The sequence below is a fragment of the Palaemon carinicauda genome, chromosome 42 (assembly GCF_036898095.1).
Source record: "Palaemon carinicauda isolate YSFRI2023 chromosome 42, ASM3689809v2, whole genome shotgun sequence".
Lineage (NCBI taxonomy): Eukaryota > Metazoa > Arthropoda > Malacostraca > Decapoda > Palaemonidae > Palaemon > Palaemon carinicauda.
In genome coordinates, this window is record NC_090766.1 from 22589948 (window position 1) to 22607861 (window position 17914).

At 37.3% G+C, this 17914-nt stretch overlaps 1 protein-coding gene across 2 annotated transcripts in view; it reads right to left on the minus strand.

Annotated features, from left to right (window-relative positions):
• Nucleotides 1–6725: 6725 nt before the first annotated feature.
• LOC137632996 (uncharacterized) overlaps nt 6726–17914 on the minus strand; it is a 113238-nt gene continuing 102049 nt past the window's right edge. For both annotated transcript variants that reach the window (XM_068365164.1, XM_068365163.1), the window contains exon 7: nt 6726–12172. In XM_068365164.1, coding sequence (XP_068221265.1) covers nt 9566–12172 — 2607 coding nt within the window. In that variant the 3' untranslated portion in view covers nt 6726–9565. The remainder of the gene's footprint in view (nt 12173–17914) is intronic.

Below are 17914 nucleotides of genomic sequence, written 5' to 3' on the forward strand. Positions count from 1 at the left end.
ATTGAAAGACTACAATAGTTCCAAGATACATGTCTCGAGGTAAAAGAAGTTTCAATTATTCATGATGGCATTGACTACAGGTAGCTGATACAGTCTTGAAAAACCAGCGATGTTCATTTCTTTTCCAAAAACCTTATAAAATTGAAAGAATTGCTCCAGCAGTGGATAATGCTCCCAATTAAGATGATGTCTGTATCTCGGTGACACACTTGTCAGCAGCCAAGACTATTAAGAAAACTATATGCAATTAAGTAGTGGTGAAGTACAAAAAAAAGATCTGAAAGCAATAGACACAAGTGTGGCAACCAGTCTCACTAATGATGCAAAAAGCAGGATAAAGGTCATGAAGCAGTTATTTGATACTCCAAAGTAGTCCATAGTTAATTTAGCATGATGACTGCAAGGAGCATAAAAATCCCTCCGAGTCTACGAAGAGTGAATTTAATAACCCTTGAAGTCGAGGAGCAAAACATGCCAAAAGAAAGGCACACAAGCAGCCAAAATATTACAAGTATTTACGGAAGTATGTGAACTGAAGCCACTAAATCAGTGATGATTCCAAGCACGTACAGTACTAAGGATAATTATCAAAGATGCCAAAAATAGACAATAGGAAAGGCAAGGAATGATGAAAAATTGTTGCAACAATTGCTAAACACCCCAACAAGGTTGTGATATGGAGAGATTATGGCCAGAGGTCTTGGGATACTGTTTGGGTAGCAGAGACCAGAGCTGATCCAAATGATTTTCAGGGTCTCCTCTATAACGATAGAAGAGGATTATGTCCATATTTGAAGCAAAACTAGTCTTGAATTTTTATCCTTCAGCAGAGGAGTTAACACATCGTTTGCTTTAAGAAACATCTTACAGGATATTAACTATAATAAAACTAAAAAATATCCCACTAGAATGAAACTCGAAATCTACTCATGGACCATTAAACTAAAAAAAAAAAAATCCCAAGAGATAATAGATAATTTTCATTAGGATCACCAAACAGAAAAAAAGATGCAATAATGGTTTTAATAATTGTAACATAAGATATTGTAATGAATAACAGGAATGATTGCCGGGGTTGAAAGGGTTCTCCAACCCTCGACACCAAAGTAAATGAATCTCAAACTAAAAACCCTGTGGAATGCCACTATATACTAAGTTAAAGTACCTGCTATCATCATAACAAGGGGAAATTTGTGAGGACAGGTACATACAGGTTTCATGAAGAGAGTAGGCTTTGAAAACCTGAAAAAAACTTTCAATCAAGCATGGATAAAAGGAGTCAAAGGAGCAGAGTTCATATTAGCATTAGTCAATGAGCCATGACAATGGTTAAACAAGTAAGAATGGACATAAGAGCTAAAGCTATTTATTATACCAAAGGTATATTAGAATAAGTCCTGCAAGCTTCTAGAAGATGAGCACAGAGAAACCTTTGCAATTGAATGTAGGAATCGATTTGCAGTCTTAGAGATTTTCAGAGAAGAAGAGCAGACAATTAATGAAGAATGGTGTGATATTAAGAACATATATCAGTCAGTTGGTAGTGAATTTTTGGGACATGTAGTTACAAGGAGAAAACCATGGATATCAAATGATACTTGGGATACTATATAAAGGAGACAAAGACAGAAATTGATTGTTGAAAGTTTTTGAGGAAGTAATGAAAATTACAAGGTAGAGCATGCTAAGTATTCCAGTATTGATAGTGAAGTGAAAAGAAAAGCCAGGAATGACTAGAGAGACTAATTAGACAGTAAAGATGAGGCTGACAAAGCTATGAATCAGGGAGTGGCTATGGTGTAAGAATTGCTCACCGAATTATTAATGAAATCTCTACTGGGGCAAAGAAACATACACTCATCTAAAAGAGAGATGGATATGTTATAACAACCGAGGATGAAGAAAGGCAACCTTCGATGGAACAATTTAGTGAGGTCATGAATAGATATAAAGGGAATAATTTGATCCATATACCTGAAGCTGAGAAAGATCTTGATGTGACCATGAATGAATTCAGTCTATTTGAAGTCGAGGCTATTCTTAAAAAACTCAAGAGATGGAAAGCCCCTGGATACGATGGAATAAATGCTGAGATGATGATAGCTGAAAATGAAGTGACTCCCTGAATAATTACAAGATTATTTTGTAGAATGTGGCATGGAGACAAAACCTGATGAATGGGAGCTAGGAGTGTTGGTGAAAATGGCAAAATAAGGAGATCGGACTGATTGCAATAATTACAGAGGCATCACACTTACGTCAGTTGTCATGAAAATGTAGTGTTTGCTTATTCAAAAGAGGCTAGAGAGAAAGATTGATGAAAAGCTGAGAGATGAACAAATGGGATTTAATAAAGGTATAAGTTGTACTGACCAAATTTTCATTTTAAGACGTACAGCAATGTGGTGAATATAGGAATCCGCTGTTGATGGCATTTTTGGACTATGAAAAAGCCTTTGATAGTGTGCACCAGCCAATTTTGCATGGAGAATCCTCCGTTATTATGGAGTTTCTCTTAAATATGTAAATTTGATTAAGTCTTTTCATGAGCATAGAAAGTGCAAAGTTAATGTTAGTGGAGTCCTATCAAATTAATTTCCAGTGGACAGTGGAGTACTCCAAGGGAATGTGTTGTCACCTATGTCGTTTATCCTCATGGATTTTGTAATGCATAGAACAGTTGGAGATGGTGGAGGATTGGACTAGATTGGTAATAGGAAGTTAGCTGAACGAGAGTATGCTGATGATGCTGTCCTTATTAGCAGAACACCACATGATTTATAATGCTTGGTTACCAGAATGCATGAAATATCACAGGAGGTTGGGCTCTAGATAAATAGAAGGAAGAGAGAGATGATGAGAACGGAATGTGCAATGGAAGATGAAATATCATTGGAAGGAGAAAGGATTAATGAGGTATAATCATTTACATATTTAAGAACTATGATCTCTTATACAGGGTCTTTAGAATTGGAGTTTAATGAAAGATTGAAAACAGCAAATCAGACAATGGCTAGGTTAAATAACTTGGAAAAGAAATCCGCTGAAATTACACAAAAAAATCAGGCCATGTATCAGGTTAATGAGATCTATGTTACTATATGGACATGAGTCACAGTATGACAATGAAACAATATCCAACAGATTTTGTAGATATGAGAACAAAGCCCTCAGAAGAATATTGGGAGTTAAATGGCAGGACAGGATTAGAAATGAAACTGTAAGAGATTACTCGAGTGCCATATGTGGATGAAATCATGGCGAGTGGCAGATGGAGATGGCTTGGGCATGCTTTTTTCACTTCCCAAGAGAAATTAGTTCAACAAACTTTCAACTGGGCTCCACAAGGCACTAGAAGAGTTGGAAGACCCAGACCTACATGGCTGAGGACTATGAAACTTGAATTAGGAGATGACGAATTGAGAAGTATGTATTGATTTAAAAGCTCAAGATAGACAACTAGCGAAATCTAACTGAGGCCCTATGCGTCAATAGGCGTAGGAGGAGGTTACGATGATGATGAAGGTGACCGGGTAAAACAAATATTTGAAAAACAATATTAAAGAAGGGTTTGAGCTTCTGGCTTGATCCATGGTTATGATTTTGAAAATGCTGACCTAAACTTGTACAATAAACTCCTACCTAAGATTTGGTATCATGAAGTCTAATGGGATATTGGAAAAGTTTCTTGTATTCAGATTTATGGTAGCTGGAGTGGAAAAATTTAAACAGAATACAATGGATGATTATAAAAAATGTGTACAGGACAAATATCGTTTATTTTGAGAGCGAGATGAGCTGTCATCAATTTTGCCTAATAACAAGAAGTTTAAGACTGCTTTCATATCAACTTTGATTACCTTAGGTGGGAGAAATGCCATACAATACGAGACAAAGTTAAAATATTGTCTTCAAGATACAATTAATAAACTAAGGTAGTGATTACAAATGCATGTATACTGTACAAGAAAACAATGAATTTCAGAATGGTAATGGAATATAGAAATACTACAGCCGCCGTGTCATAACCTTGGTACCCTTAATCGTGATGTGAAGTCCAAGGCTGAATCAAAGTAAGGTTCATGAACTTAGAAAATGGGAATTTTTTTTACAGTATAAATTTTGGGCTCTAATGTTGATAAACCATGCTTCTGGAAAAGTAATATGGACATTAGGGGAGGTTCATGGATATAATTAATACTCTCATTCTCTCTTTGTGAAAAGGCTAAGACAGTACCGATCTAATTTGTGTCTATGCTACCTGTGCTATGTATGTTGTATATTTAAGACTAACTTGCTTGTTTTAACGTACTTTTAACGATAACATCAAATATTTTCAATTCTAAAACCTTACTTTTAACTTGTTGAAATTCTTTAATATCAATCCTGTGTTTGGAACCAATATTGAACTTGACCTCTTTATGAGATAAAAATACAGCATAGAAAAACAAACAGATGGCAATCTTGTGATCTTGAGGTCTATAAATAAACGTAGGGTTACGAGCTATGCAAGCAGATAACTTTGAGGGTAATGGTAGGGAATCAAAATGTTCTTACTTTATTGTAAAGGAATTTAAAAGGTTTTTACTTTAAGTTTGAATGAAAAAAACGGGGCCAATTTAGCTGAAAAAAATTAAGAACAGAATTTCTAAAAAAAATTATGATAATCTAATAACTTATCTGCTAACGTAAAATACTATAGCATACTTCATTTTCAAAAGAAAGCTCTAGCTATGGTAAGATGAGATATGAACAACGCTACACTTTTTTTTCAATTTGTTTTAAAGGATAACTTACCATCAAGTATTTCAAAAGGGATGTCTCAGGCTGGAGAATTTCTTTTGGAATTGATTAAACCCACAGATTTGGGCTATATATCCCCACGCTGGGTCCTTCCAAAACCATTCACTGCAAAAATGCATCTAGGGTGAATTCATGAATGCCAATTCACAGAGGAAACAGACTGTATAGCATGTACAATGTACAGTAGTCATATGCATCCTTCAATTTTCTAACACTGTTCCAGATTTTTACACAGTCAATATTGATGAACTGAACCATATTTATCATCATCCACTGAGGCCTTGAAAGTCAAGGTGATATCTTCGTACATACAGTAGATTAACAAGAAATGACATGATCTAATATTTCCCATTCCATCTGGAAATTTCCTCAAAGGCTGCCTAAATGCAAATAGCTATGTAGTTATCGTTGTCTAAAGCGTAACGTTTAATTTCCAGGTTATGCAAAGCTACGGATGAAACTTCTCCAGACTGCTGAATTTTTAATAACTCAAAACAACGGTAATGCATAGTGAATACTTACAGGGTGATGAAATTATCATCATCAGTGATTGCAACCTCCGGAAAACACAACAAATGCTGCAACAGATAAAATACATGACCAAAACTGAGGCTGCAATGCATATTGTTGAAACATGACAAAAAGGAAAACTACAGAAAGTTTATTAATTATTACTATACTATAATGAATTCCATGAATAAATCATTAACATAAAAAATTAGCAATATTTACAGTAATCTATAAAAAAAAAAATGATGAAACTGAGAACTCTGCAATCTTTAATTACAAACAGCAAACAATTGATGATTTCCAAAGTTACAGACATTGCAACAACTCATGAAAAGCAAAAATAGGGTGACAAACTTAGCACCATAAGTGGTCTGATTATGATTTATAGAATTTGAACCATAGGACATGGTGTTGGGGGCAAATTGCAGCTGGGGAAACTCTACTACACCTGCATTAGGAAATAATCGTTACAGCAAGATGGTAAAAGGGAAGCGGAGATGGGGATAAATTAGAATACAGTACTAAAAAGTGGGTGTAGCCTGGGGATAAAGGAACACTTCAAATGCCATTTAGAAATGCCTAGTGCACCGACACTAAATTACAACAGAGACGAAAAAAGTTGGCACAATCAGTGTAGATGCAACAGATATGATCTTGAAAAGCCAAGCTTTATGGAATTGTATAACAGAATGAAGGTAGGACCAGGGCCATGAGATGGTCTGGAAAGGTTTGATTTACAGTGTAATAAGTTGGTGCAACTGTAGTACTTTTAAACAGCAAATAATTCATTTTATGACTGATGGGTTATAATGAACAATGAATATCCTGTTCATCTATATGAAGACAGCTATTCTTTTATTTGCAGGCATTTCATAGGAGTTATGTGTAAAGATATGCCCAACCAACCAGTACAGAATTTTGGGCGGGCCCTTAAAAATTTAGCAAAACAAACTGACTGACCAATGAAGTACTGTATACAGCCAGGAGCCTTGCTACCAACCTTTCTCAAAAGACCAATTTGATTTTGGATTACACAACTTCTACAGCTAGAGAGTCTTCAAAAATATTCTTAAAGAGAGAAGCGACTTTTCTGTAGAGAAGTTGGGAACCCTTCCAAATCTGATGTAAAGACACTTTGAGAAAATAGCGCCAAGTGAGGTGCATTGGTGGGACTAAACCCCATTCAGAGGCCTCAAATTTAGAATTTTAAATTGTTGATTGGTTCAATTACTCAATAGTAATAATCGACATAGAATTGATATATTTAAAAGTTTAATGTATCAAAAGATTTACAAGATTGACTTGAGTACAGATGAACCATGAATTAGGATACTGTTAATCCTTTTGAAAAGTTCCCTATGGTAAGAAACTAAAGCCATAAATATAAATTCACTCAAGGGGAAAAATTCAACTTTTCAAATAAAAGTCAGTATATTAATATACTCTAAACCCCTAACAACAGAACATAAAAACCATACAGTTCATTACACTATAAAACACTGTTCATGAAAGTATTCCCTTCCTTCAATGTAACATTTAGTGTAGAAGTCATGCCACAACTACCCGTTTCCCATATCAGGTGGGGAAATATATATATATATAAAAAAAAAAAAAAATTTCACGAATACGACGCAATTTAAAAAATGCCTTAAAAGGTCTTGGTTAAACTATGAAGTTACATGTTCTCACCAGAACTAGGCACATTGAGACTTGACTTAGTGGTTTCAGTAAACTTACTCAATAACACTGTAGAATGTATTTATATTACAAATAAATATATAAGCACAGTATTGTATAACAATTCCAACACAAAAATGTATATCGGATGTTTTCCAGTCAGAGGAAAACTGAATCTGACATAAATCCCTTTTCCTTGATTAAACAATTCATTAAAAATTTCAAGACTGTAAACAGAACTATATAGAAGGGTAACTTATGATTAAAATAAATTGGAAAAAACCTTTGCAACCTGATACAGTATTTATAATAAAAGAATAGATCCCTTGAACAAACTCAAGTCTAAATACATAAGTACTGATAACAAATTATAAGACAATTGCTTCTCATTTCTATCAATGCTTTTGGTTTTCAGTTCTAAGACATTCAATTTTTTTTAATATGCTGGTAAATTTAAACAATATTTTCTAAAACAATCTTTCACTTAATATCTATCCAGTTCAATTACTATAAATATCTCCAAAACCTCTTGAAATCTTGAATTTTCTAGGCTTTTCTTGTAATACTGGATTCAAATGGATAATAAGCCTTAGGTTAGGGCATCGTGTGTGCTAAGGTCATGTAATGTATCCAATAATTCCAGTTACTTAAAATATGGTCCCCTATTGTCTAATTTAATTTACTGTACTCTGAGGGATCCACTACAATTAACCAGAAAACTTGAATGCATATCGTTCTATAGAACCTATGCAGTGACATCACCAGTTATGAGCAAATACATATGCACTAGCTGGGTGTCAGGCTATTGACAGAACCCATTGTTTATATTGTTGCATAAATGTGGCATATACGGATATATGGAACTGTGATACAAAATGGTAAAACATATTGCTGTGGGTTATCATAACACAAGAAAAAAAAAACATGTTCTAATCTTTTCTTTTACCAATTTTCTTGTGATGAAGCTAGAAACAACATTGGTTTGCCATAGTAAAAGAGAAAGCAACATAAGATTGCAGAACTGAGAGAAAAAATAAAATTGCAGCATTGAAGCAAAAACGGTGGCAATCTACTGATGCAAGTAATCTGTATAATGAACATGTCATCTAAGGTACATATTTTACACATTGTAACTTTACAATAAGAGATTCCTAGTGCCATTTGTAACCATAAAGACAAGCCTAATGATAAATTTTTGTTTGCTCTTGAAAGTCATGGGTTCATTCTAATACTCTACGTCTTTTTAGTTGGGAAACTGGGTAAGAATCTCATCTCCCTTATATTTAAAAATATTCCATCACAGAATAGGAAACAAGAAGCTGCTTTTGGGAAGGTTCAACCAAGGCAAAATGTCAAAAGTAGCAAATTAAAAAAATAAATAAATAAAAATTATGCTGCAAATGCATTTCTAAAATGCAAAAATTTCATCGATAAAAGGAATCTGAAGAATCAAAACCTTTGAATGTATTGACATCAGTACACTTGGCAAGAACCAAGTAGAGGCTCCAACTGTGGGAAATGAAGTTCAATAGTATGCAGGTCTGCCAATTTTGTAATGTTTATAAGTGTTTTATCTAAAAATGCCACATATGAAAAGAGAAAAATTAATGAAACTTTAGAAAGTTCTTTTATTGATGGAATTATGACCATAGTGGAAAAATCAACATTTAGCCAAGTGGTTTGGGGTTCTTCAGCTATTTCAACCATGTCATTGATCATCCTTAGTGGTGCAACTGAAATACCATTTACTGACACATCCATCGTATAATACAAAAATCTAACAAAAGTATAGATTCAGCTTGTGGTATGATTAATTTATGCAAATCAGGCATGCCCAAAAATCAAAATACATGCAAATATGAAACTAGCAAAGCAGAAATAGCAAATTTTTTCCTCACAATTAGATTGTGAAGTTTTCATAAAAATACAAATGCAAATTAAACATTCAAATTTATGCCTACATTACTGAAATATTCTTCATCCTAAAACATAGTTAACACACAAACACTTTGCGTGAATGTAGGAAAATGCCAGCAGGAATGGCACTCCTGGTTTGACTCCCAAAATAGTAGCATATATTCGTATAACTGCACTGAAATGGAAATTTCAGGTGCACGAGGTCTGCATACAGTTTAATTACTGATTACGTCAATGATCTTGAAACTCTAAACAAATAATAAATTCAGCATTAGTTTAATGAATTTGGGTCATAGGTGTCTGCACTCGAGCCTGGGAGGGAGAGGCATTCAGTACCCATAGGCAACTAGTTGGGAAAACACTGGACTTGCAGTACAAAGTAATTGTCAAGAGGTTGGACAAAATGGAAGAAAAGAGGTGGGAATAGAAGTATAAAAGAAGGCTAAAAAGTGAATGCAGTTTAGGAACAAAGGTATGCTGAAAGACCATCAAGTAACAATTCCTGCAAGGAAACCCTTTACAGTATTAGCCTGATAAATCTGATCTTTAGCTTCCAACTTCTAGTTCCTCCAAGAATGACAATGTTGAAGCATATTCTTCGTATTATTAGTAATCACAATCACAACAGTATTCAAACTTTTCTATTTAATTAATATTCCTAAAGTGGGATTTTAGCTTTTAGCCTGCTAGATATAACTTTTCTCTTATTTTTAGCTTTTGGGTACTTTAATCCAGAACTATTTACATTAGGTTCCTTTCCCTTCACTTTCTTCCGAGTTCGTTTTTTACAAACACCTTCAACTAAATTACATTCCACAGCTTCAATAGTTTTACCCTTTCCTTTTCTCTTTGACCTCTTTAACTCTGTATTTTGAGGCTTTATTTTTTTTGGACGAGCAGATAAAAGCTGTCCTTCATTACCCTTTCTCCTTTTAACACCTGCTCTGGTATTTTCATTTTCAATAACTTCATCACTTTCTAATAGAAAATTTTCTCCATATGTACGTTTAGATAAATTATCAATTGGTAATTCCATTTGTTTTTCGCCCATTTTCTGCTCTTTTGAATAAGGAGTCAGTCCAATACAACTTGTTTTTCCATCTTTTGTACAACTATCATTAAATCTTACATCAGCTTCACTCAAATAACTATTTTTGTCATAAATTTCATTAGTACTTTTAAGTTTTCGCTTTCTAGTATTTCTTACAGAAGTGTTGCTCTTTCTCTTCACTGGGAACATCATTTGAAAATTACTGGAATCTACCAATTCTTCTGAAACTGGGCCAACTCTCTCTTTTGTTACCCTCTCCTTTCTTGCAACCCCACAGGCACCTTTACCCTTTTTAAATATTTCAACACTTTTCCCCTCTATAGTTGGACATTTGAGTCTCTTCTCAGATGATAATGGGACCTGTGTATCAAACATTTCCATCTTTCCAAAACTAATATTCTCTTGAGCATTATCCACAGCAATACCAACACTTTCGCTTTTATCATCCTTATTATCTGCAATGTCCACTATGCTACTGTTACTGAGCAGGTCATGGTCAGCAGTCAAACATTTCTGTATTCTGGTTGTTGGGCATACTGATTCTCTATAACCAGTTCCATTTTTTGGCTGAAAATTTTTACTTATGGTTTCTTTGACATTATCTTCGCTATCATTACTTTCTGGAGTAAGATACCGTTCTCCTAAACTTATTAAATTATTAATTCTTTTTGAACAAGGATTGTTTATTTGCCTAAAAACCTTTTTAATACCCGTTATAATATGCTCTGGAATATATGCTGCAGATCCTAGTGCCAACACCTGTGAATATATCTCTGTTACAGCATGATAAAGTTCTCCGTCCTTAGGATGAGCAAGAGTTAGAAGGGATACCAGCCTATATGAGTCCTTGATTTTTTTCGTAACTTTATTTGCGATCAATTTTTTCTTACGAAAGAAATTTTGTGCGTTCTTCAGGTCACATATGGCATCATACAATTCTGGTAATCTCCTTTGCACATGGTCATAGTACGACATTATTCTTTGAAGAATTTCTAGTAAATTTTCTCGGGTTCTATCCTTTGAAAGACCTTGCAATACATTTAATAAGGTACACTTCCAAGGTTTATTTTTTTTGGGTCTCTTTTTTGTTGAATCTCCAACATCTTTACTCACATTACTTTCTCCTCTCAAACTACAAGTTCTTATTCCTGCTGTTAGCCTTTCTCCTTTACTACCCCTGAAAAGCTGTCCATGTTCAACTACAGCGGGTATTTCACTATTCTGAAGTTTAATATTAACATCTGAACTTGTAACATCATTATTTTCAAAACCCATCAACGCTGATTTTTCAGCTCGCCTATCTTTTTCACGTTCACTCTCTCTTTTACTATTATCAACTAAATAGAATGAATCTTCCACCTCATTTGCAGGTTCCATGGGGACAATATCTTCAGTTACACTGTTCAACTCAGAATTATTTTGAAGTTTCTTATTTGCGATTTCATCCCTAATATCATTATGTTCACCTTGTTCACTTTTTTCACGACAGTTTTCCACTGGCCCGAATGAATTGCCAGCGCTTTTTCCACATTCACTGATCAGTTTATCACTTTCGTCCACATTCACAATATCAATTTTACTGACATTATTATCTTTACTATTTTCACAAATGAATGTTATTTCGTCATCTTCAATGTTATCAATCTGTGTCTGATTTTTACTTGTGCTTAATGCTTCCACATACATAGAGTTGTTTTGCTTCAAGAATTTTTCTGCTAATTTCAAAATGTCATTAAGCTGTCCCATATGTGGATTATCTATCTTCTGAAGTTTGCATGCGATGTCTTCTAAAATTGGCAAGGGGACTTTTTCCTTCAAACTGAGCTTCTTGATCTGGCTAAGGACCTGCGTTATGTGTTTGATAATATTGTGTCCTTCCCCCCATTTTAAATGACCAATAACAATCAATGATGCTAATTCAAGCGCTTCCTTCATCCTTTTTGAGAAACTGGGTGTAGAACTTGCCCGGTTATTCACTCTTTGCCCTTCCCTTAAAACTTGTACAGCACGTGGAAGCTCTGGTAACCTTTGGCTTAAGCAGCTATAAAAGTCTATCTTTCTTCTCACAATATCAACAATTTTTTTCCGATTTCTATCTCTCGTCAGGGTTTTCATCAATGGTGATGATTTAGGATTCCAAAGACTGTGACCCAATATAGTTTCAAGGGCATTATGTGATGACGTCTGAGCTCTTGAATCACCAGTTACCTGGATCTAGGGAAAACAAAAAATATTAGCACTATCATAAAATTACCTTTCACATTCTCAACTAAATATATTACTTTTGAGATTATCATCTAGGCAAAACTATAAAAAAATTCACAAAAGGTACATCAATCATAAACAATATGCCCACATTTGAAATTTTCTAATTTTCTAAGCTCAGCAGTCTTTTCTCCAATAAATATAAGACAATAACCTCTTAATCAATTAATAGCAATAATGACATTCAAAGTTTGTTACTGCGTATGAGCTACCCATGTGTGCATATTCATTTAAAGCCAATACCCCATCGTATGTAAGACTTGTATGCTGCTGGACGCATGCATATGACAAACCAGGCCAATCTAGGAGTTGCATACCTTGTCACGGGTCAGAAACGTTAAAATGGAGTTTTTAGGATAAAACAAAGCTTTATGAATACTTACCTGGCAGTTATATATATATAGCCTAAGTCTATGACTTTCAGCAGAATTTTTCAAAAATTGCGGCAACCGCCTTGTGGTGGTTGTGCAGTTAGGTGGTTAACAACCCTTACTGGGTGCTACTAGGAATCATTCCCGTTTTCCGTTCTTCAGTTCATCTATGCTCGACCTGTCTCCTGAGGGGAGGTGGGTGGGCCTTAGAATATATATATAACTGCCAGGTAAGTATTCATAAAACTTTGTTTTATCATAAAAACTCCATTTTTATGAATAAAACTTACCTGGCAGTTATATATATATATAGCTGATTCACACACTTGGAGGAGGGTGATAGACAGTAAACATCGTTGGGGAAACAACCAAAAAAAGTTGTAGGATAAAAAACACCTTGATTCCTTACTTGCTAAGGTAGCTGACTTCAAAGGTTCCTGCCTCTTGAGTTGCTTTCCCTTAGGAGTGTCAGCCAGGATGTGACCTGCAGTGCTGAAAACACTCAATCGAGTCTGTCAACGGGGTGAGACCAACAATTGCAACCTTACAAAACCAACCACCTAACCTTGCAAAGTAGATAACCATTATCTAACTAGACTGAGGTGACTATACACAAGTCGATGTCCTCAGACAACCATTAAAAACACCAAACCACACACAGGCATACAAAAACTAAGGTTGAGGGGAGGTAGTAACTCCTTTGCCTAATACAGATGCCGTAGCTACGCATGGGCCCAAGGTATAGCATTTCTCATAATCCACTCTCACCTCTCTGAGGTAATGAGAGGCGAACACAGAGTTGCTCCTCCAGAACATTGCATCCATAATTTGTCTGACCGACATGTTCTTGCGATAAGCAAGCGAGGTTGCGATGGCTCTCACTTCGTGAGCCTGCACTTTTAAAAGGCCGAAGTGTTCTTCCTCACATAAAAGATAAGCTTCTCTTATAACTTCCCTCAGGAAAAAAGACAAAGCGTTCTTAGAAAGGGGCTTCTGAGGATCTTTCACCAAACACTACAAGGAGCTAGAAGAGCCTCTCACACTTTTAGTGTGAGACAAGTAGGCTTTGAGGGCTCGGACTGGACAGAGGAGCCTCTCTTGCTCTTGACCCACTAGGTTAGTCAGGTTAGGAACCTCAAAGGTCCTCGGCCAGGGCTTTGAAGGGTTCTCACTCTTGGCGAGGAAATCTATTCTTAAGGCACAAACTGCTCCATTCAGATTGAAGCCTACCTGCTTTTCAATCGCATGGACCTCACTGACCCTTTTAGCTGTTGCTATGGCCAAAGGGAAGAGGGTTTTCTTCGTAACCTCCCTAAGAGAAGCTTGTGAGATGGGCTCAAATCTCTTGGTGCACAGAAATTTAAGAACCACATCAAGGTTCCAAGAAGGGGGCTTTAACTGGACCTGTTTGGTTGTCTCAAAAGACTTTACAAGGTCATGCAAGTCCTTATCGTGAGACAAGTCCAAGCCTCTATGCCGACAGACTGTAGCAAGCATGCTTTTGTACCCTTTGATTGTGGACACTGCCAGCTTAGCGTCCTGCCTGAGGTACAACAAGAAATCAGCAATCTGGCTCACAGAGGTAGTGGATGAGGAAACCTTGTGCTTCCTACACCAAGCTCTAAAAGTCTCCCACTTGGACTGGTAGACTCTCTGTGAAGAAGCCCTCTTCGCTCTGGTGATAGCTTTCGCCAAAAATCCTCTCACTCTGACAAGCTTCTCGATAGTCTGAAGGCAGTCAGTTTGAGAGCCAGGGGGTTTTGATGATACCTCTCGAAGTGGGGTTGTCTGAGCAGCTTTGGACTTGCAGGAAGGCTTCTTGGAAAGTCCATCAACATGTCCACCACTTCTGTAAACAATTCTCACGTTCGCCAGAATGGAGCTACCAGGATCATTCGTCCCGAATCGAGGAGGGCGAATTTCCCGACGACCAAATTGATGATCTTGAACGGGGGAAAGGCATATGTGTCCATCCCCGTCCAATCCATCAAAAAGGCGTCCACTGCTATCGCCTCCTTGTCCGGAACCAGGGAACAATAGTTGGGGATCCTCTTGCTCAAGTTGGAGGCGAAAAGATCTATTAGGGGTCTCCCCTACAGCCTCCACAGACTCTGACAGACCTGTTGGTTGAGGGTCCATTCTGTGGGAAGAACCTGCCCCTTCCTGCTGAGCATGTGCACCCTCACAGTCCTCTGTCCCTGTACAAACCTCGTCAGCAGATCTACCTTGTTCTCCTTCGGCCAAAGAAGGAGCTCCCTTGCTGTTTCGAACAGAGACAGAGAGTGAATCCCCCCTTGTTTCCTGATGTACGCAAGAGCTGTGGTGTTGTCTGAGTTGACCTCTACAATCTTCTCAGACACTGAGTCTTTGAAGGCATTTAGCCCTAGAAAAATGGCCATCAGCTCCTTGTTGTTGATGTGCCATTCCAACTGACTTCCTTCCCAAGAGCCTGAGACCTCCTTGCTTCCTAGTGTTGCGCCCCCAACCTGACTCTGATGCGTCTGAAAACAACACTAGGTCTGGGTTCTTCTTGTACAAGGAGATCCCTTCCCCCAACAAGGCTGGATCCAGCCACCACTTCAGAAGATCCTTGACTTCTGCTGGAATGGGGAAGGAAAAGGAGTCTTCCTGCGTCTTTCTGTTCCACGTTCTCGAAAGAAAGTGCTGTAGAGGCCTTAGATGGAGTCTCCCCAGTGAGACAAACTGTTCGAGGGAGGAGAGAGTTCCCAGCAAACTCATCCACTCCTTCGCTTGTCCAGGAAACTTCGGACCTTTTCGAGACACTTGGTCTGTCTTTCCTGTGAGGGAAAAGCCCGAAAAAGAACTGAATTCAGAACTATCCCCAAATAGAGAACACTCTGATTCGGCTTGATCTGAGACTTCTCCCTGTTGAGGACCAGGCCTAGATCTTGAGCCATCATAAAAGTCTTTCGTAAATCCTCCAGACATTTCTCCTTCAATCGTGAACGAATCAGCAAATCGTCCAGATAAAAGAATATCCTTATCCCCTCTTGGTGTAGCCAGCCAGACACATTCGCCATTATCCTGGTGAAGACTTGAGGAGCCGTGCTGAGACCGAAGCAAAGCGCTCTGAATTGGAAGCACTTGCCCTGCATTACAAATCTCAGGTACTTCCTTGAAGTTGGATGGATGGGGACGTGAAAATACTCGTCCTGCAAATTGAGAGACACCATCCAGTCCCCTGGACATACTGATGCCAGCACAGACTGGGTCGTCTCCATGGAGAACTTCGTCTTCTCCATGAAGACGTTCAGAGAGCTGACATCCAGGACGGGTCTCCATCCACCAGAGTTCTTGGGCACTAGAAACAGGCGATTGTAAAAGCCTGGGGAGGATAGATCCCGAACCGGCTCTATCGCTCTTGTCCAGCATTTGGTCGACTAGATCTAGGAGGGCCTTCTGTTTCCCTGGATCTGTGTACTGGGCTACTAAGGCCAGCGGAGTACAGGTAGTCGCCGACTTACGACCGAGATAGGGACCGAGAGATGAGTCGTAGGTCGAGTTCGCCGTATGTCAAACTAGAAAAGGGAAGTTTCCGTAGATTTATTTTGATACGTTATGATTCGGCAATCATCTGGATCATATTTTGTCAATATTTTCATACTGTCTATCATTATTCCATTTTCTTGTTTCATAGGATATCATATGCTCTATAAATGCATTTTTGTATTCTATTTATCAATTTTGGAAGCATTTTACAATCGAATACTGAAAACTTTGTTTACCTTTGGTTATGATCAGCTGATCTGAAAGTGCCGCTACCTACCGTATCAGAATATGGCGTACATACGTATGGCATAGTTTTTTATCATTTCTTAACTTATTAGAGATATCTTCATGATGAGTATTACATCAACGCCAATATGTTACAGGAAATCAGTGTCCATACAGTTTGTCTAATCATTAGGTATACTGTAATGCGAAATCGTTGTAGCTCTTTCTGTGTGTGTGTGTGTGTGTGCTCGCTCTCGCAATCGCATACGGGTAGTTCATTTTTAAAGCTTCATACAGTATTCTAGTTCAATATTAAGCCTTCATATTTCATTTCTGGGGCGGCCTGTGACGGCCGGTGAGAAAGGTCCTTCCTTATACCTTTCCTAATATAAATCTTCCAAATATACTAGAGAAAGATAAAAGCATGGAATGCAGAGGTTACAACCCTCGCGCGAACACCTTGTAGGTGTCGTGTATTAAACAAAGGCGTGTGTAAACCACTATTCACAGGTTGTCTTCCATTTAGATAATCCCTTCATCAATGGGGAGGGCCGTGACAGGCCCTAGATAACATGGTTGAACTCCCCAACGACACCTACCACGCGCGCCCTCTAGGACATCCTTCTTTAATTGGACTTGCAGCAAGCATAGTTTTTTTTGGGCACAGTGTTTTTTCGAAGAATTTCTCGTTATTTCAACATGACTGACGTTGTTACTTCACCCTTACCAATGTTAAGTACCATAGTTTGTTTTGGCAGCTTTTGGCAGTACCGGGCATTTGTTCTATTTCCATTATGGTGGTTTTTAGTTTTGGAAGCGATTGTCCTGCCGAGGTATCGGCAGCCATTTTGGGTATGTTCGCTTCGGTAAATTTTCTAGTTATTTTTGCCCATCTGGTACTCTGTCAGATAGGTTATATCACTTACGTTTTATGGCCTTTTATGTTATCATTAATCATTATTAATTTTTACTATGGTATTTATTTGCTTGCAAGTCCAATTTGGACCTACGAAGAATAGCGATTTAAGATAGCGTTTTAAAGCATAGTAACGATTTAAAGCTTAGCGATTTAGTCTGTTAATTTGTACCCTCCTGGAGGGTTCGTTTTAGACTATATCCTTGTTTTTTTGTTACGTTGTCGTTATTCTTCGTTATTACTATTACTAAGAAAAGCAATCAATTTTTTAATTTTCTTATTTATTGTGTGATGTTAATTTTTAATATGTAACCTTGAGAGCGAAAGCATAGAGTGCTCGTTTCCTGTTCTACAGGTATGAGTTATCCTTTCTCTCATTTTCTTTGAGTAAGAGAGGTGAATTTCCCGTTCTCCGTTTTTATACGATCACGGGTTATTCAGGCCTCCTCTCAGTATCAGAATTGATGATAGTACGTTTAATATTATAAACGCTTTATTGATGTGGTTACTGTTAATATAGCTAACACTATTATTAGGTACGTTAGTGTATGAGTCATTAATTGGGGTCGTTTTATACCGACACCCTTAGCTCCGCCTTGAGTTATGCTTAGCTCCGCCTTGAGTTATGCTCCGCTATAATGGATACTCATTGGGTGAGAACTAGTTATC